Source organism: Corapipo altera, unplaced genomic scaffold, assembly GCF_003945725.1.
Source record: "Corapipo altera isolate COAL_440 unplaced genomic scaffold, ASM394572v1 200, whole genome shotgun sequence".
Taxonomy (NCBI): Eukaryota; Metazoa; Chordata; class Aves; order Passeriformes; family Pipridae; genus Corapipo; species Corapipo altera.
The window spans coordinates 481,015-500,670 of NW_020884992.1; the positions used below are offsets into that span (position 1 = coordinate 481,015).

Consider the following 19,656-nt stretch of genomic DNA (forward strand, 5'->3'; position numbering starts at 1 on the left):
TTTGCCCCTGCCAGCACCGGGACTCAGAGCAGGGCTGGCACTGGGACGGTTCTTCCTGCAGCCAGAAGGGCCCAGAAGGTTCTGGAGGGCCCTGGAAGGCTCCGAAGGAGTCAGGAGCAAACACAGGATCCCTGGGTCATGGCAGGAGCAACAGCAGACCCCAGGATCACACACGGGAGTGGGAACAGGGCCAGGAGCACCAGCACCCACCACTCTGGTGCAAAGGGGCTGGGGGGGCTGCAAAGGCGCTGGGAGAGGGTCTTCCAGCCTCCTGCCTTGGCTCCCACAGATATCATATACCATTAATAATATTAATATATTAAAAATATTAATAAAAGAACCCCAGACTGAGGGCCCCAAGGCACAACTTGACAAGTGTCCAAGGCTTTGGGAGCCATTTCTCTGTTCCAGCCACAGCACTGAAATCCCCCCCGGGGCCATGGGGAGGGGGCTAGTGCAGCCCCTGGGCCAGGATGCTGCCCACCAGCGCTGTGTCCTGCAGCCTGTGCTCCAGTGCCGCCTCCTCCAGCTTCAGGGAGACCTGGGAGGGAGACGAGGGACGCTCAGCACTGCCCTTGTTGGATCCTGCCCTGCTGCTAGACTCCAGTCCCACCACCAGACCCTGCCACCCCCCTGGTACCTTGGCCAGCCGGGCCTCCTTGGCCCTCTTGAGCTCGAGGACGCCGTGGGACTCCAGGAGGGTGACAAGGGACAGACACTCGGCCTGGTCAACGGTGGGGAGCTGCTGCCTCCGGCACACCTGGCTGTAGGTGTCGTGGAGCTGGGGAAGGCAGAGGGGCATCACAGTGCTGGAGTCACACCCCAGGGAGACCCTCAGGGATACCCACCCACTGCCCAGATCCAGCCCCGAGAGGGTCCTGCTGCCACTCACCTTGCCCAGGGTGACCTCACGGGCACACAGGTGCCGGGAGAGCAGGAGCAGGGAGCAGAGCAGCACCTTCTGCTGCAGTGGGAAGGTGTCCTGGGCCCCCCGGGGCCCCCCTGCCAGCCGGTCCCCAAACACCTCCGAGAGCACCCGGGAGATGTGCAGGAGCCCCACGCGCTTGGGGACGGGGGACACCGGGGAGTCACCTGTGGGACAGAGAAGGGGGTGAGAAAGGGAGGCGGCAGCGGGGAGCAGGTGTCCCAGAAAGGGACCCCAGACCCCAATTAAGGCCAGCCCAGAGGTGCCCCCCCAGGGTTTTGGCTCCAGCAGCACCAACTCACCCCTGGGCAGCGGCTTGAGCAGGGTCTGGCCTCGCACCTCCAGCTCCACCACCTCCACGGCACGTCTGGGGAGGGACAGCATTGAGCACAGGGCAGAAGCACCTCTGGTACAGGTACCCCCGGTGCAGGGGACCCATGGGGGCTCACAGGGGCCATGCTGGCCCTGGCACTGCCAGGTTTTGGGGCACACACTGACCTGCAGACGTCCAGGGCCTTGCGAGCGTCACCGGAGACCGCGGAGACCTTGCGGGCGCAGAACTGAAGCGCGGCTGCGTCCAGGACGGGGTCACCGGCCACCTGCCGAGGCACTGGGGCCATCAGTGCTGCTCCCCACACAGGCAGAGCCCCCCCATGCCCTCCCCATGCCCCCACCTGCCCCGATAGGATGGCAAAGCCCCCAGTGTCTCCCTTGTGTCCCCCCATGTCCCCACCTGCCCCAGCCGCTCCTGCAGGATGCGGGTGAGCTGCTCCTTGGTGTAGGGTGGGAAGTGTAGCAGGCGGGGGCTGCCAGCCAGGTGGGCTCCCAGCCTGACCAGGCTTCGATCCGTCAGGTCCAGGGCATTGGCCAACCCTGCAGGGCAAGGAGAGGAGGAGGATGAGGGCTGCGACCCGAGGAGGCAGCGGGAGGGGAGCGCAAAGGCAACCTTTCATCAGCCCCCTCAAAACAGGGAGGGTGCCCAGGGGGGCAGTGCCACACTCCACACACTCACCCACGAGGACGAGCCTGGAGCTGGGCAGCCGGGTCCACTCGAAGAGGGTGTAGAGCACGTCCTGGCCTTTGCTCTCCAGCTGGTCCAGCTCATCCAGCACCAGGAGCCTGCAGGGGGAGTGCAGTTGAGTCCCCACTCTGCCCACCCTCCCCTCAGAGCACCCTAAGCAGAGAGAGCTGCTGCCAGGCCACCTCTCCCAGCACCCAGGGGGAACCCAGGGATGGAGAACTCACACCATGGGCCCCTGGGCCGTCAGATGCTTTTCCAGGGTCCGGATTTGCTCCCGGCCAGTGGCCGTGGGCAGCCCCAGGTGCTGTGCCAGGGTAGGGAAGACAGCGTGGGGGCTGCCCAGGGCCATGCAGTTCAGCACCACGGTCTTGCTCCCAGCCAGCTCATCCTGCCAGGAATGGGAACGTTACACCAGCCCTGAGCTGCTGCTCCCAGCCCCCCAGAGCAGCCCCCTGGCCATGGCACAGACCTTGCAGTCGAGCAGAACACGGCTCAGACAGGCCGTTTTCCCAGTCCCGGGGGCTCCGGACACGTAGAGGCTGCCAGGCCGGTGGCCCTGGATGTGCTCCCGCAGGAACTGCCGCAGGATCCCGGTCTCCCGTTCCCGGCCCTGCAGCCGGTCAGGCACGGCCACATGCAGCACTTGCTTGGCCTGCTGGTAGCAGGTACCTGCACAGGGAGGGACAGGATTCAGGGGTGCTGCCAGGACCCCATCCCTATCTCCATCCCAATTCCAGCTGTATCCCCATCCCTGGTTCTATCAACATATCCCAATCCTCATCCCTGGCTTCATCCCCATCCCCAACCCTATCCCCACACCCATGCCCCATCCCATCTCCATCTCTATCTCATCCCCATCCCCATATTCCCCAGTTCTACCCCCATCCATTCCCTCATCCCTGCCCACACTCACCTTCCTGCCGGAAGAGCCTGGTCCGAGGGTTCTGCCCATTGACCCTCGAGCTCCGGGGGGTCTCTGGCCCCCCACTCCTCGGGGTCGGCCCCGGACTCTTGGGCTGCTCGGGGGAGGTCGGGGGGTCCCCGAAGAGCAGCCGCCGGCCCCGGTTCTCCTTGCTGCGCTTGGCCGGGGAGCCGGGCAGGGCCTGGGGGACGTTGCAGAGGTTCTCGTCACCTGCAGGGGGACAGGGAGAGGTGACCGGGCCGCTCTCCCTGGGGGGCTTTGCGCTTCATCACCTCCCAAACCCCGCGGGAGCAGCTTCTCCTCCCAAAATGGGGGTGAAGCGCCAAACGCAGCTGGGCCAGGGATGGGGGTGGGAGCCGAGCCCATCCGCCTGCCCCGGCCGCCCCAGGGTGAGACCCCCACCCTGCAGGGGTGGGGAGGGGATGGGCCCCCCACCATTCCCGGGGGGTCCCAGGGCAGGGGACAGGGGGGAAACTCACCCAGGCGCTTGCGGGGACTCAGGGGCTGTACTTTGGGGCTCAAGGGCTGCGCTGTGGCCCGGGCCGAGCGTGTGCTCGGGGTGGCCTGGCCGGGGGAACCTGAGGCCTTGGGGCGCGGCGAGGGGCCGGGGTCGCTCTTGGCCGAGGGGGTGGCCCCGAGGCGGCGGGCGCTCCTCGTGCGGGGGAAGCCGATGGTGGGCTGGCTCTGCGGGCTGCGGCTGCTCATGGCGGAGGCTGCAGGGGGAGGGAGACAGCGGTCAGGCGGGGGGGACCCCGGTCAGACCGGGGGGATCCCCAGCCCCGCGGCTCGCGGGCACCCCCCCTATCCCATCCCACACCGGCCCTGTCCCCTATTTCCGCCCCCGTACCTCCCGGCACGACCCTGAGCCCCCCCGAGCCCCATAGTCCCCCCCAATCCCTCGTGTCCCCCCCGACCTCCCGTGTCCCCCCCGCTGCCACCACCGACCTTCTCGCGCCAAATCAGCCCCGGCTCCGCAGTTCGCGCCACCAGCCCGAGCTGGCCTCGCCCCTTCCTCCCCATTGGCTGCGCTGCCGCCGCCACCGCCAATCGCCGCGTCCGGAGGACGGATCGCAACAGAGCAGCCAATCAGCGAGCGCGCCCGAGACATGGCGGAAGGCGGGCGGAGCACGCTGGGAGCTGTAGTCCGGACGGGACCGGCGCGCCCAGTAACCCCCAGCCCCCCCCCGCGTGCTCCCAGTGCCTGCATCCCCCATCCTGCCTTCCCAGTGCCACCAGTATCCCTCATCCTGCCTTCCTACTGCCACCCAGTCCTGCCCCTCCCTTCTCCCAGCACTCTCCCCCCTGCCTCCCAGCACTCCCAGTATCCCCCCCTTCCCGCACCCGCCCAATCCCACCTCGCCATGCTCCCAGACCATGCAACCCCGCCTCCCCATGCTCCCACTGTCTTCCCAGTGGTCCCAGTGCCACCAGTAACCTCCTCCCTGCCTCCCAGCACTCCCAGTACCAGCCTGGCTGCAGACAGAACACCCTACCTGCAGCCCTTGGGGCCATCACCCCCCCAAGAGACAAGAGGGGTCCCTGGCTACCCCCCCTTCTCCAGCACTCTCCCCCCAGACAGTGCCCTTGACATCATTTATCACTTTATTACTTTTATTTAAATGCAATTTCCAGCTCCTCCAATTCCCTCTGTTCCCTCTTAGGAGGGTCCCTCGCTCCAGGAGGGGCAGAACCGTGTTGACCCTTTATTTAACCCAAAGGGCAATGCTGAGGGGGGTCATCCTCCAGAAAACCCCCCCAAACACCCCTCACCCTTCACCCGCATTGCTCCAACCCCAACAGGGAAAGGTCCATCGTCATAGAAAAAAAAAAAAACAACACCCAAATCAACCCCAAACCGTTCTGGGGGAGGTGCAGCCCCCCTGCAGCCCCCGCCACCTTCCTCCTACGGCGCTTGACAGGTACAAAGAGATCAGTAACTACGTTAGTGTGACCCCCCCGCGGGAACACGGAGAGTCCGGCCGGGACCACCCGTCGGACAGGGAGTGTATAAGGCAAAACGTCACTGGCTCCCCCAGGGCCCCCCCCATGTGCCCCCTGACGCATCAGAACCAGCACAAACGGCCCCCTCCTGGTTCCCCCCCCAGATAATTAGTGTTTTCTTGTTAAAATGCTCGAGTTCGGGGGTTCAGTGGTGAAAGCCAAGAGGACCCCACGCCCCCCAGCCCAGGGGGGAAGTGCCGGTTTTAGAGGGGACAGGGATGGGGTTCCCCCTCACCCAGCACTGTCGGGGTCTCCCTGGATGGTCCCACTCACCCCCCTCCCCTACTGGCTCCTGTGCAAAAAAGCAATGGGCTGTGCCGGGATAACAAGGCTCTCCCAGGATAATGAGGTTCCACCGGGATAATGAGGCTCTCCAGGGATAACGAGGCTCCCCCAGCCTGTCCCTGCTCCCCCTCGCTCCAGGGGTCTTGCAGTATGTCCATCTGCAGCCCCTCTCCACCAGCCCCCCTGATCCCCACAGCCGGCACACGGCTCAGCCCAGAGTCCCGTGCCCAGCTCCCAGGCTGATCCTGGCCCAGGATCCATGAGGAGGAACAAGGGATGGACCCATCCAGGCTTGCCATGAGTCCCGAGGGGTGCATAGATGAGGGGGAGGCTGATGGAGGGCGCTGGGCCGGGCAGATCCGCTGGTCCTGGGGAAGGCAGAGAGGCCGGGAGTGTGCCATGCAGGATCCGGGGGGCTGGGAGCTGGGGGGGCCGGCTGAGGGAGGGGAAGGAGGTCCGTGTGTCTGCTCCGGAACAATCCACCTGCACGGCCCGGTTTCACCTGGGGATGGGGGGCAGAGGGGGGGCCCCACGTGTAGCTGCAAGACAAGGAAGGAGGATGGAAGCGGGAGCTCCGCAGAGCCGGATCCGGCACGTCTGCTTTCCCTCCTCCACACCCCCGCGCCAGCTGCTGGCCCCCCCTCCCTCCCCGACCTCCCCGCGGAGATCTGGAGCCTGGGATTTGCGCCTGGCAGCAGCCGCACCGAGCTCGGGGCTTTTCAAACCCGCATTAAACATTCATGGCTCTAAAAATAAACGAGCATCCCATTCTCCCCGGAGTCTCCGCCGGGATCCGCAGCGCTGACGCGCGGCACCAAGGGCACTTTGAGCTCTGCCGGGTCGGAGCGCCGGCGCTCAGGGCCAGCCCCGGGATACACAGAGGGGCTGTGCCCCACCCCGGCCCCTGTCCAGCCCCAGCTCCGGCTGCAGGGTCCTTCAGGATCCCCCTCTGGCACCAATGAAAGCAGGAACGAGCCTGCGGCATTTCCCAGCAAGTGGGATGGGACATCTGCACAGCCCAAATTCCCAGCCCCCACTTCCCCTGAAGCACAGCGAGCTGCCCTCGGAGCTCAGCACCCCCAGGAAAGGGGCTTGACACCCCCAGGAACATGGGCAGGGCCTGGGGCGAGGCCACTGCAACATTCACCCTGCATGGGGACAAACACGACCCCAAGGGCACAGGAGGGGACAGGTACTGCAGGACACCCCCTCCTCCTCCTCACATGCACCCCCCCCCCATCCTCCTCACCTCTGTTTGTTTTGCTGGGGTAGATTCTCTGGAAGTACTTATATTCCTCTGGGGCTGGGAAGTCTTCAACGGGATGAAAGGAGTATTTGGATTCAAAGTCATCTGCGGAAAAGGGGCAGAAGAGGCAGGTGAGGGAGGGGGACTCTGGGGGAGCCCGGCCAAAGCCAGAGGGCTCTGCTCCGAGGGGGATCCATGCGGGGGTCCCGCTCACCCAGGAATGCTCTGACGGTGGAGATGGAGTCGCGGTGCCCGTTCCGCACGGGCGGTGGCGGCGGCGGTGGCCCGGCCGGGGTCCTGGTGGGCGGCGGCGGGGGCTTCCCCCGGCTGGGGGGCTCGGCGGGGCCGTGCAGTCTGTAGGGGGGCGGGGGCGGGGGGGGCACCGCGCCCCCCGTTCCGCGGCATGGGGGGGGGGGGCGGGGGCGCTGCAGGGAGAGCGGGGTCAGCAAATGCGGCATTCCTGGGGCAAACCCAAGGACATCCCCTGGAGCATTCCAGGCCAGCGGCTGGGCCAGACCTCGGTGGCTCAGGGATGACCGCGGCTCAGGGATGCTCCTATGAGTGCCCAGAGATTTCCTGCTCGCTCCTGACATCTGCATTCCTCATTCCTCCAGCAGCTGCAGGGCAGAGACCGGTCAGCCCCGTGCCCCCCCAGCTCACCACCCACCGTAGGGGGCTGCTCTGGCCCTGCACACTCCCAGCCCATGCTGGGCACATGTCCCTCCACGGAGGCGATCCAAGGAGCAGCTATGAGCCAGCACATCCCAGAGTCTGAGGGCAGCAGCTCCCCATGGAGCCAAGACACTGCCTGCCAGGGCTGGAGGCCACGTCTGCAGTGCCACTGAGGTGGTGACAGGACCCCCGGCCCCTCTGACCCACCTCTCGCTCCTGCCCAGCCTCCCGCAGAGGCTCGGTGGCAGTTCATGCTCCTCATTAGCCTAATTACAGCCGGGCTGACAGCGCAGCTCCCCAGCCGTAGCTCCAAGGAGGGATTCTGGCAGGGCTGGGAGGACAGAGCGGCTTGGCCGGGGCCCAGGCGGGAGCTGCGGTCTGGACACGGAGCCCAGGAGCGCACGGGGGGGCACCAGGGCACAGCCAGCGCCAGCCCCGGCCACGGGGACACGCTCTCGAGGGCTGCACCACCACGGGAAAGGCTTCTCCCTGCTCTGCCACAGCTTTTTGTCATCTCTTCAGTGACATTTCAGAAGCTCAGGGGAGCAGAGACAGACTATGCAGCTCTGGCTCTGCCATGTTCTCACCTCCCACCCCAGGAAAGCACACGGACCTCGCGGGCAGGAGCTGCCCAGACACAACCCACCACCACCATCGGGCTGGGAGGAGCTGGATGGGCATGGGACATAACCAAAGACATGTGTTAAACATGACACTGCAGCCACTGCCCTGCTCAGCCCCTACACCACGAGCAGAATCACAGACTCAGGCTGGAAAACACCTCCAAGATCATTGAGTCCAACCTGTGATCAATCCCCACCTTGTCAACCAGACCAGGGCACTGAGTGCCACGACTCCCTGAACACCTTCAGGGATGGTGACTCCACCTCCCTGGGCAGTCAATGTTTAATCAACCTTTCTGTGGAACCTCACTGTGCCTCAGAGCTGACTCTTCCCATTCACCTCTCACAAGCCCCCAGCCACCGAGAGACCCTCCATGGCCCACCCCGGGCACCCCGGAGCAAACGGCTCTTACCTGCTCCGCGGCTCGGGGGGTCTCTGGCCGGCGGGGGGGGGGGGGTGGTTTGCAGGGATGGGGAGGCAGCAGTGGGCGGCGGGGGGGCCAGACCCCGCAAGGGGCCCGGCGCCTTCCTGTGCAAGGAGTTGTGTCTCTGCGGCAGCTCCGGGGCCGACTCGCTGCCAGGGCTGGAGGGGCCGTTGGGGACACCGGGCGGTTGCCGGTAAGGGGGCGGTGGGGGGGCGAGAGACTGGCCCTGAGCCCCCGACCCCGTCCGGAGGCTGACTGGGGAGGGAGGGGGCTTGATGGGCGGCGGGGCTGGGGGTCCGTCCCTGCTGCCGGGTGGGCGCTGTCCCGGGGTGGGCGGCAGTGGCTTCTCCCGGTTGTAGGGCGAGGCCTTGGCGTGCGCCGGAGGGGGAGCCGGGGGGGCAGCGGCGCGGCGTCCCGGTGGTGGGGGCGGCGGGGCCGAGGAGCTGTGCTTCATGCCGGTGCTGCCGGCGGTGCCGGGCCGGGACAGGTCGGGCAGGGAGGGTCTCTGCGTGCGCGGCAGCTCCGGCGGGGACCCCCGGCTGCTGTCGGCATCGTCCTGAGGGCGGCTGTTGCTGGCTGGCACCGGGGGCCTGGGGGCAGCTGCACGGGAGCCGGGCACTTGTAGGGTCTGTTTGGTGGAGCTGTCTGTGAGGAAGGAGAGCACAGTGAGGGGGTTCGCAGGGTCTGTTTGGGGGAGCTGTCTGTGGGGAAGGAGAGCACAGTGAGGGGTCAGGAATGGCACAGGAGTGGCTCCGTGCCTTGTCTCTGCGCAGAGCCGCGGCCGAGGAGGGCCAGGCCACACAGATGTCTGGCACAGGCAGGGAGCTGGCAGCGAGCACAGCCACACACACGGCTCCTCTCTCACCACTCTACTCTTTGATCACCACAGAGAACACCAGAGAGAAACATTCAGCAACACACGCGGCTCCTGCACGCTATGAGAGGTCCATGTGTGGGACATTGTGGCACGGGGAGGGCACAGCCAGCCTGTGCCACACAGGGGGTGTGACCTGGGGTCCTGCCTCTGACCAGCTGAAACCCCCAGGGAAGCACGGTAAGATCCTCGACCCCCTCCTGCTCCAGGCCCTCCCGGGAACCCCACGCAGACCACGGGCACGTGGACATTACCTGAGCTGTCCTTGGCTCCCACGGGTCTGAGCTTGGGAACGCCACCTTGGAACAGGCCACCCTTGGGCTGGATGGCGGCTGAGCCAGAGCTGTAGTTGCCGCTGCCACTGCCCTTGGGCTCTGGAAGGAGGGAGGCAGAGAGGTTAAGCCTGGAATTATCCGCTCCTCCAATGAGGAGCTGCTGGGAACCAGATGGGTGAGAGCCCTGCTGGGCACAGCAGCAGCTGGCACGGGGCCGGGAGCCCCCCGGGGACTCACTCTCGAGGATGGGCGCGCTCCGGTCGTTGATTTGGGTCACTTTCCTGAGCTTGGTCCCTTTACAGATGTCCTGCAGGAGGGCCCCGCGGCCCCGCTGCTCCTCCCGGCTCAGCTTGGGCGGCTCCGTGTTCGCCTGGGGACGAGCAGCAGCTCAGCACCTGCCCCGGACACCCCGACCCACGGCACAGGCACAGCACCGCTCCACATTCCCACCTCCCGAGGCACCCACAGCCAGCTTTCTCCAGGGCCAATTCCTCTGGCAAGTGGCCCCATAAGGGGACAGGCCACCTCCCCACCTGTCACAAGGTGACCCCTACCTGACCGAGGGTGGGGGGCGGCGGGGGGCCGGGGGGCGGCGGCGGGGGAGGAGGGATCGGCATCCTGGCCTGGCTCCCGGCGGCTCCGGTTGCTCAGTGCTGGGGGCAGGCCTGGGCACTCATGCCTGCAGGAAGGGAGGAAGTGGTCAGGGAATGGAGGGGAAAGCCTGCGGAGAAACATGGCCCCGGGGTGCTGTGCTGGTGCTGAGCTGGAGCTTCTCTGAGGCAGCAGCTGGATCTGAGCTCCCACGTCCTCCCAACACCCTGGAGCAGCAGATCCCAGAAGTGGGACAGCAACATCCCCACCTCAAATCCCCAGGGCCCTCTGAGTGCCTGGAGATGACACCCAGGATGTGTCTCACACGAGCACCTCGCTCAGCAGAGAAAACCCAGCCAAGCTGCTCCAGCACCATCCATCCAGCTCCTCCAGCTGCAGCCGGAGAATGCTCACGTGGGAATGTGACAGGAGCCTGCAGGAGGCACAGCCAGCCCTGGCACACAGCCCCGGGGCCTCTCCAGCCACAGCCAGGGTAAATCTGCCAGACGGCTCCGTCTCTGGAGCAGCTGGAGCAGTGTGGGGCTGTCCTGTGGCTCCCAACCACAGCATCAATAACCCCCCAACACTGAAGGCTCTCTGTACCCCACAGCTCCAAAGCCCCCACCAAAGCTCTCCAAGCAGTCAGGGAAACCAGCTTTTCCCAGCATGGATCTGATGACATTCCAACCCATCTCATCACAAGCCCAAAACGAACCTGTCCGGCACCGCGGCTCCCCTGGAACAGCTCCTGGGGTTTGGCAGCTCCGTTTGGCACTGGAGACGGAGCACAGAGGGAGGGGGGGACAGGAAGAGGAGCCTGAATCACCGGGAAGTCACAGTTCCCTGGCAGACTCGTGCTGCTGACAACAGTGCTCAGGTAGGGCCGTCCTGCAGCACCGGCTCAGGGAATAGGAATGTGGTGACTGGAGGCCCCACATGGAGAGTCTCAGGTGCTCGGGGCAGACCCAGAGGCAGGGGACAAATGTCCCTCTCTGGGCCACAGACATCCTTCCCTCAGGAAAACCTATTCCACAGTCACTAACAGGGACCACAACGCCAACAGGAGGCAAGGACAGGGCAGTTTCACACCTGAAACTTCCCATTTCTGACCCTGAGGGCAGTGACAGAGGGCACAGGAACAGCCCCTGTCCCCATGAAAGTTCCTTTGTGACTCAGGTTTGCACCAGGTATTAACAACCAGATCCCTCATCGGACTCATCTGCTGGATAAACTACAATTTACTGATCCCATGGGACACAGGTCCATCCTCACCTGTCAGACATTCCCGAGATGTGAGAATAGGAAGCACGGAGCAGCAGCACAGCTGTGATGCCAGTGGCTCCCCTGCCCTCGGGAAACCACCGGCTCCGTGGTTCAGGGAAATAAATAAATCCATAAACTGCCTTTTAATTAAAATCAGCCCTTCTACCCAGTGAGAATTCCTCAGCTACAGCCTTGTCAGGAAGGCCTTCCTCCCTCTATCTCCTGCATTTTCCGAGTCACCTGAGGCTCCCAGTTTCCTGATGGAAGTGCCCTCCTCTGTCAAGTCCCAGCTCGAGGCCTCACACCCAAGAGCCAACGTCCCCTGATCCCTCCGGACGCTCCAGAACCAGGAATAATGCCCGGCAAACACATCCAGCCTGTGCCTTTCCCACCGGAGCAGGATCACAGACGGCTCCGAATGTGCTTGTCTGGGACGAGTTGGAACAGGAATGCTTTTCCCTGTGCTCCTTCCCACCCTGCAGTGGGGCCAGGACGGCACGAGCTGCTCCGGGGCAGAGCCCCAGCCGTGCTGGATCAGCCGCCGGAGGGAATTAGCACGGATTCAGCGCCAGGTAATGAGACTCCTGACTCGGGCTCTTGTGTCACAGCCCTGAGCCAGCACAGGAGCCGTGCCAGGGCCGTCACCTCCGCTCCCGACCCACGGGAACGTCACACATCACGTCCCTGCTCCAGCTGGTTACTCCCAGGGTGACACTTCCCTCGGTGGCACTTGGGGTCACGGGAGCTGCTGTGACAGGGACACACCATCCCACAGACAGACAGACAGAGGTTTGTCACAAGGTTCCCCCGTGTGCCCTGCTGACCCCCAGACACCCTGTGACAAGTGGAGCAGCTCCAAACAATCCCACAAGGACAATCCCACAGGGGCAATCCCATGGGACTTGTAGGACGAGGGGGGTATTTCTCCAAACAGACCACGAGTCACCATCTCCCCATTTTTAGGGTGCCCTCACAGCAGAACCTGCGCTCAGATCCAGGCTCTGACCTAGAAGAGCAAGAGGAGAGGAGGGAAGAGTTTAAGCTAAAGCAGCTTGAGGATAAACTGGAGCTGAATTCCCGAGAAACAGGTCATTCCGTTTGAGCACACGGCCCCGTTAGGGCTGGGGATTAACAGCAAAGGTCACTTTGAAAAACCAAAATCGAGAGGCCCCGAACTCAGCACATGGCTGGGAAAAGCTGAGAGCTCCGGGTGGGAAGGCTGCCTTTGAAATACAGCCTGGACCTTTCATGTGCAAGAAGACAGATCCAGCTGATACAGATTAGGGAGACACAAGCTAAATCCTCCAGGAAAAGAGAAAAGGGGGGAGTTCTCCTCCCAGCACTGCTCAGCACCCCTTCCTGCCTGGTAGAGGCCATCCCTGTGAAACAACGCTCCAACTTCTCCTCTGTTCTTCCTTACCAGGATCCTTTCACCAAGACACATCGGAGCCTGAGAGAGCTCCCACTGCTCACAGGGAAAGTGGCTGGGAAGAGCTGAATCCAGAGACACCCGCAGATCAAAGCTGGGCTGAGGCAGGAGGGGCAGGTTTGCACAGTGCCTTTGCTTTTCCAGTCCAAACCAAACCCCAGGAGAGCTCTGAGCAAAGTGTGAGGAAAACAAGGTGTGAAAAGCTGTCCCCTGGGAGGAGGGAGAGATCAGGAGATTGAGGTGACCCTGAGGAAAGCTGCTTCCAGAGCTGCTGCTCCAAGGGCTGGAGCCCATCACAGCCACAGACCCCTCGGCAGCGTTTTGGATCAGCACCTCCCTGTCACCTCTGGGATCAAAACACCATTAAATCCCAAGAATCTGTCATTCAGCTGCCCCTTGTACCCTAAAACAGCTGGATTAGGCGGATCCAGCCCGGCCAGGGTGACACACCACATTTTCCAGGTGTTTTTCAAGTCCCCGTTTGCCGTGGAGGGATTTAAAACGCCCTCCCCAGCAGCAGCCCCGATCCAGCTCATCCCAGGGGATTGCTGCTGGGCCAGGACAGGCAGCAGTGACCTTCAGCCGCCTATTTCCTCGCTTTTCAGGGGGATTTGGGCTCCGGGGCGGATTTGTATTTCTCATTTGCAAGCCCGAGCTGCAGCGCCTCATCCTCGGGGAGGCTTTGAACTGCAGATCAAGAGGAATTTCCAGCCTCTGATGTCGGTGCAGAAATGCGGCCCCACCGGTTTGGGAACGACTTCCAAGGCTGGACCTCTCCAACGCCCGCCCCCGCGCCTTTATCTTCCCCCTCTTCCCATCCAAACCCGCAGCTCCTCGCTACCCCCTCCCAAATTCCGAGCCTGTCCCCGCAGCCCGACATTCCTGCCCGCTCCCGCGGAGCTGAAGATGCCACATAAATAATTTATCCTGAGCGACAGCCATCGCAGGATTTAAGGTCACTCAGGCTTTTAAAATCCTATCAGCATGCTTCCCGAGCGCGAGCTGCCAGCTCCATTTGGAGCATCCCGCCGAGCCGGCGCATCCCTGCCTGCAGACAGACGGACACGCTCCGGCCCCGCGGGATCCAGACGCTCCCTGTGAATTATTAACGACCTGCGCGGGCTCTGACGAGGCGTTTTTACCAAAACCCCCAACTCTGGAGTTTCTCATTCCGCAGGGGTGGGTTCCACAGCCTCAGTTTCCCCACCCACAGCTTCCACAGCCTCCATTTCCACAGCCTCAGTTTCTCCATTCCCAGCTTCCAGCCCATTTCCCTATCCACAATTTCCACAGCCTGTTTCCTCATTCCCAGCTTCCAGCCTGTTTCCCTTTCCCAAGCTTCCAGAGCCTCAACTTCTCCATCCCCAGCTTCCAGCCTGTTTCCCTTTCCCAAGCTTCCAGAGCCTCAACTTCTCCATTCCCAGCTTCCAGCCTGTTTCCCTTTCCCAAGCTTCCAGAGCCTCAGCTTCTCCATTCCCAGCTTCCAGCCTGTTTCCCTATCCACAATTTCCACAGCCTGTTTCCCCATTCCCATCTTACAACCTGTTTCCCTATCCACAATTTCCACAGCCCGTTTCCCCATTCCCAGCTTCCAGCCTGTTTCCCTTTCCCAAGCTTCCAGAGCCTCAGCTTCTCCATTCCCAGCTTCCAGCCTGTTTCCCTATCCACAATTTCCACAGCCTGTTTCCCCATTCCCATCTTACAACCTGTTTCCCTATCCACAATTTCCACAGCCCGTTTCCCCATTCCCAGCTTCCAGCCTGTTTCCCTTTCCCAAGCTTCCAGAGCCTCAGTTTCTCCATTCCCAGCTTCCAGCCTGTTTCCCTATCCACAGTTTCCACAGCCTGTTTCCCCATTCCCAGCTTCCAGCCTGTTTCCCTATCCACAATTTCCACAGCCTGTTTCCCCATTCCCAGCTTCCAGCCTGTTTCCCTATCCACAACTTCCACAGTCTCTGTCTGCCCATTCCAAGCTTCCACACCCTCAGTTACCCCATCCCCAGCTTCCACAGCCTTGATTCCCCCATCCCAGGCTTTTCCCATTCCCAGCCCACAGAACCCTCAAGTCAGGCTCGTCCCTTCCTCCGAGCTCATCTCAGGTCACTTGCCAGAGGAAACCTTTAATCAGGAGCAAGGGAATCACGTCCTGAAACTCGGCTGCACCAAAGGGAAAAGCAGGAAAAGCCCGTCCCGCCAGGCCCACAGCCTTCCCTGCCTCTCCCCTTTCCCAGGAAGGGAAAGGAAGCTGGGAGGGGAGAGATGGGACATGATGGGGCCGGGCAGGAACCGCTGACTGGCAGAGTGTGATCCCGACGGGGTTATCCCGACGGAATGTGATCCCACACCGGGAGCAGGGAGTCGTGGATGTGTTTCCCTGTGGCTGCCCCATCCCTGGAAGTGTGTCCAAGGCCAGGCTGGAGCAACCTGGGATAGAGGAAGGTGTCCCTATCCATGGTAGGGGGTGGCACTGGATGGCTTTTAAGGTCCCTTCTAACCCAAACGATTCCATGATTCCATGACACTCTGTGCCCACGGTCATCCCTGAGCCACCATGGGCCACAGACCCCTCCCCATCCTTCTGCTGTACCCCCCCTCTCCAGAAAGGTCCCAGCCCAACCTCAGGGTGGGGGTCCAGGGAAGGGTGGAGGAGCCCAGGGGGTCATAGTGGGGGTCCCAGGGTAATTCCAGGGGTCACTGTGGGGGTCCCAAGGTGGAGGTTCAAAGCCCCTGGTCCTGCTGGTTCTGGGCACCCCCAGGGTGGGAGTCCAGGGAAGGGTGGAAAGGCCCAGGGGGTCAGTGTGGGGGTCCCAGGGGTCATAGCGGGGGTCCCAGACACCCCCAGGGTGGAAGTCCAGGGGGTCAGTGTGAGGGTGCCAGAGGAGGTCACAGTGGAGGTCCTGGGCAATCTGAGGGGGGGGATACAGGGGGGTCCTGGGGAGGGGTCCCTGAGGTGACCCAGGGGTTAGGGTGAAGGGGGCAAGGGCATCGGTTTTGGGAGTCCCAGGTGTCATAGCAGGGGTTCATGGGGGTCCTGGGGAGGGGTCCCTGAGGTGACCCAGGGGTAAGACTGGATGAGTCCAGGGCATCAGTGTGGGGGTCCCAAAGGACACTCAGGGAGGGGGCAACGTGAAGGGGTCCACGATTGAGATCTCAGCCCTTGGCCCCATCGGTTCTGGGCAGCCCCAGGGTGGGGCCAGGGAGGTCCTGGCGAGGGGCCCCTGAGGTGACCCAGGGGGTCAGTCTGGGGGTCCCACAGGGGTCACAGGGGTCAGGGTGGAGCGGAACAGGGGATCTGTGTGGCGGCTCCAGTCCCCCAGTCCCGCCTGTTCCTAGCACTCCACAGCCGGTCCGAGGACCCCTCAGCCGGCCCTAGGGATCCCTCAGCCGGCCCGGACACCCCCCGGGCCCCGCGGAGGCCTCGCCGGGCCCGGGCTCCGCACAGGCCCCACACGCCCACCGCAAGCCACCACACCCCTCACAGCGGCCCCGCGTCCCGCAGCTCCGGCTCCCCGCGGCCCCCTGAGCCCCGGCCTGGCCCCCCGCTCCCCCCAGGCCCTCCCCGCTCACCCGCGGCTCCTCCCGCCGCTCCCGTACCCGGCCCCGGCACCACCGAACGAAATGGCGGCCGCGGCCGCTCTGCGCCTGCGCGACACAACAGGATGTGGGCAGGGCACGGCAGGGCCGCGGCGCCATGATGGGGAGGTGGGGAGACCGTGTACGGAGGAGCCGCCATCTTGGGAAGGTCAAGGCTGCAGCGGGAGCGCCCAGTGCCACCGTGTGCCAGAGACCGGAGGGAGAGCGGCGCCACCGAGAAGGGATTTCCCGCTCCGTGCCAAGCAGCCGCTGCAGACTTGAGATGCGGCGACTGAGCGCGGCTACACCGCCAGCTCCACCATATTGAGAAAGGCAAACGGACCCCTGGCGGCCGCCATGTTCAGAAGGTCGATGGGCAACGCTGGGCGCCGCCATATTGGGAAGGTCATCGCGAGCTCCCGCGCTACCCCCATCTTGAGAAGGTCGAGACAGCCTTGTCAGTTCCGGAACTGTGACGTCACCCGGCAATCTGCTGTGACGTCACTCCCCAGCACGACATCAGTCCCTCGCATGACATCAGAGTCGGGCGCCGGGACAGACGTTTATTGGGGCTCTCCACCCTCCCCGGCCTGTTTTGTTGGGGTTTTGTTGTTGTCTGTTTTTTTTTTCCTTTTTTTCCTCCTTTTTCTTAAAAAATAAATGTACAATTCCGGACAGCGCTCAGTACAAAATATACACGTCTGGGGGGGCGGGGGGCACATACAAAAGTAGGGAGGCGAGGGGCCCCCCCGTAGGTCCCTGCGCCCCCCGCCAGGGAAGGGGGGCACCGGGGAGGGGGGGGTATGTGCCGGGGGTCCCCAAACCCACCCACCCCCCCGAGGGTGGGGGCAGCACCCACTGTCGGGGCTGGGCAAAGTGCGTCAGTGCTGGGGGGCACCGGGCCCCCCGGGGTGGGGGTTCCCCGGGTTGGGGGATCCTGGGGCCTGGGGGGTCCCCAGGGTTTGGGGGTCCCCGGTGGGCCTCCCCTCACTGGCTGCCGGGCTCCAGTTTGTAGGAGAGCTCGAAGAGCAGGTTCTGGTTGTCGATGACGCGCAGCTGCCGCACGTAGGCCTTGGTTTGCAGCTGGGCCGGGGACGCCTCCAGCTCCAGGCCTGGGAACGGGAATGGGAATGGGAATGGAGTGGGAACAGTGATGGAGGAGTGTGGGGATGCAGGGGTTGGAGGGATGGGGGTGAAAAGATGCAAGGTGGTAATTTGGGAACGGGGATAAAGGGATGAAGGGGATGGGGATGAAAGGAAATGGGGATGTCAGTGTGGGAATGGGGATGGAGGGACAGGGATGGAAGGATACAGGGAATTCAGGGATGGCAACATGTAAGAGAAAAAACAATACAGGGATGGTCATGTGGGAATGGGGATGGGGAGGTGGGAATGCAGGGATGGGGACGGAAGGATGGGGGAGTGGGGATGAAAAGATTCCAGGACAAGGAGGTGGGAGTGGGGATGGATGGGATGGAGAGGATGGGGATGCAGGGATAGGGATGGGGATGAAGGGATGACACAGTAACAGAAACATGGGAATGCAAATGTGGGGACAGGGATGAAGGGATAGAGGGGTGGGGATGAAGGGATGCAGACGCAGGGATTTGGGGATGCAGGGGTGAAGGGGTGCAGGACACGGATAATGGGGTGTGAGGATGCGGATGGGGGTGCAGCCACACCCCTGTCCCTCAGGAGCAGCACTGAGGGTTCAGGGCTGTGTGGGACACCCTCCTTCCCCCCCCCAACCCCTATGTGCCCCCCACTCACAGAGGGGGCGGCTCCGGTACTTCCTCACGGTTCTCACTTTCTCAGCGATGCAGTGCTGGGCAGAGAGAGACCCTCACAGTCAGCCCAGGCCCCCCCAAGGACCACTGACTCCCCCCAGGGACCACTGACCCCCCCAGGACCTCCTGCACAACCCCCCACCATCAGGGACCCCACCCCGGGGGTCCTGCTCTGCACCCTGGGGATGCTGAACCCTCACCCCCCACACACAGGCAGGGAACCCCCAGCCCCTCAGGGGGGGTCCCCCTTCCCCTGCCCTCAACCCGGGGGTCCCTCAGCTACATAACCCCCCCCAAGCACCCACCAGTTTCTCCACGTTGACCAGCCCGTCCAGGAGGGTCTTGCTGCCTTCATGCAGGAAGGTCAGATCTGGGGGTGAAGGGGGTTAGGGGGGGTCCCGTGGGGTCTCAGCAGGACCCTGACCCCCCGTCGGACACGGGGAGCCCCCCCCTCACCTTTGAGGATGAGCGGAACGAAGGGGATCAGAGGGGGCTTCATCTTGGCCAGCACCTCCCGGTAGGTCTTGTGGTTCCTGCAGGGATCCTGGGGGGACAAGGCGGGGGGGTCAGGGTTTGGGGGGGTCCCTGGGGGTTCCCTGGATCTCCCCCCCATGTTGGTGGCCATGGGCATGGGGCTGGTGGAGGAGGTGGTGGTAAGAACACCCCTGGACACCTCAGGAAAGTTCCCTGCCCACCAGCTCCCCAAATACCCTGGGGGGGGCCTGGGGACCCCCCAAACCCCATGTTTCTCACCGTGAGGTTCTCAAACTTCCGAAACAGGTTCTTGAATTTCCCTGGGAGTTTCTGGAAGACAAATTGAGGGGGGACATGAGCATCCACCGGGTCAGGGAGCACCTAGGAGATCCAGGAACACCCCAGAGGGGGTCTGGGAGAACCCACGAGGGGTTCAGGAGCACCCAGGGGCAGGCCATGAACACTCAGGAAAGGGTCTGGGAGCACCTGGGGGGGGTCCAGGAAGGCCCAGGAAAGTTTGAGAAGGTGTGGGAGCACCCAGAGGAGTCCTAGGAGCACTGGATTGGGGGTGTGAGAACTCCTGGGGGGTTCTGGGAGCACACAAGGAGGGGTCTGGGAGCACCCAGGGTGGATCTGGGAACATCCAAGGGGTTCTGGGAGCACCTGGGGATGTCTGGAAGTACTAGGGATTTTCAGTGAGCATCCAGAGGGGTTTTGGGAGCACTGGACAGGGAGGCTGAGAACTTCTGGGGGGTTCTGGGAGCACTGAGGAAAGAGTCAGGGAGCACTTGGGGGGGGTCCAGGAAGGCCTGGGAAGGTCTGGGAGCATCTGGGGGGGTCTGGGAGCACCAGGGAAGGCCTGGGAGCATCCAGCAGGGGGTCAGGGCCCCCCAGCCCCTCACCTCCCAGGTGAGGCGCAGGCGGCTGACGGCGGCGTTGTTGAGGCCAATGACGATGGCGTAGAAGGAGAGCATGTCCTGGTTCTGTTTGCAGCTGGGGGTGGGAGGGGAGAGCGTGAGGGGCGAGCTGGGCACCCCCGGGCCCCCCCACCCTGGCCCCCCACTCACATGGCAGCGATCTTGATGAGCTTCTTGAGCAGGTGGGCGCGCTTGCCCAGCCCCTCGCAGAGCAGCAGCTCCGTGCCCACCCAGTGCTGCACTTCACTGCAGCGCTGCAGCAGCAGCTCCAGGTTCGCCGTCTCCCGCCGGCCCCGCTCCCCGTGGAACACATAATCCACGAATTCCAGCTGCAGGGAGGGGTGGGGGGGGGGG

The 19,656-nt window shown here is 63.6% G+C and overlaps 3 protein-coding genes across 3 annotated transcripts in view; all 3 read right to left on the reverse strand.

Annotated features, from left to right (window-relative positions):
* Positions 1–3,792, reverse strand: CDC6 (cell division cycle 6). The gene is made up of 12 exons (XM_027666385.1): positions 3,783–3,792; positions 3,348–3,581; positions 2,860–3,078; positions 2,416–2,615; positions 2,171–2,334; positions 1,938–2,044; positions 1,659–1,798; positions 1,424–1,524; positions 1,228–1,292; positions 893–1,092; positions 641–781; positions 1–541 (listed from the first exon to the last, which is right to left on the reverse strand). Exons 2-12 carry the CDS (start codon positions 3,571–3,573, stop codon positions 452–454), a joined length of 1,653 nt encoding a protein of 550 aa, XP_027522186.1. The 5' UTR covers positions 3,574–3,581; positions 3,783–3,792; the 3' UTR covers positions 1–451.
* Positions 3,793–4,461: 669 nt separating this feature from the next.
* On the reverse strand, positions 4,462–16,196 carry WIPF2 (WAS/WASL interacting protein family member 2). Its single transcript, XM_027666406.1, is given in 9 exon segments — positions 4,462–5,693; positions 6,404–6,505; positions 6,615–6,777; positions 6,779–6,825; positions 8,109–8,765; positions 9,249–9,368; positions 9,507–9,639; positions 9,824–9,948; positions 16,119–16,196. Coding segments are annotated over 8 exon segments (1,326 nt in total). The 5' UTR covers positions 9,887–9,948; positions 16,119–16,196; the 3' UTR covers positions 4,462–5,652.
* Positions 16,197–16,674: 478 nt separating this feature from the next.
* RAPGEFL1 (Rap guanine nucleotide exchange factor like 1) overlaps positions 16,675–19,656 on the reverse strand; it is an 11,913-nt gene continuing 8,931 nt past the window's right edge. Inside the window, exons 9-15 of the mRNA XM_027666357.1 lie at positions 19,453–19,631; positions 19,288–19,378; positions 18,665–18,715; positions 18,368–18,455; positions 18,217–18,281; positions 17,895–17,949; positions 16,675–17,236 (exon numbers count right to left, since the gene is read on the reverse strand). Coding sequence (XP_027522158.1) covers positions 17,112–17,236; positions 17,895–17,949; positions 18,217–18,281; positions 18,368–18,455; positions 18,665–18,715; positions 19,288–19,378; positions 19,453–19,631 — 654 coding nt within the window. The 3' untranslated portion in view covers positions 16,675–17,111. The remainder of the gene's footprint in view (positions 17,237–17,894; positions 17,950–18,216; positions 18,282–18,367; positions 18,456–18,664; positions 18,716–19,287; positions 19,379–19,452; positions 19,632–19,656) is intronic.

Coding starts and splice junctions, on each gene's coding strand:
- CDC6 (XM_027666385.1), bottom strand. CDS start 3,573: ATGAGCAGCCGCAGCCCGCAGAGCCAGCCCACCATCGGCTTCCCCCGC. Junction 2,616..2,859: donor CAGGCTCTTCCGGCAGGAAG/GTGAGTGTGGGC, acceptor CTCCCTGTGCAG/GTACCTGCTACCAGCAGGCC. Junction 1,293..1,423: donor AAGGCCCTGGACGTCTGCAG/GTCAGTGTGTGC, acceptor GTCCCTCCCCAG/ACGTGCCGTGGAGGTGGTGG.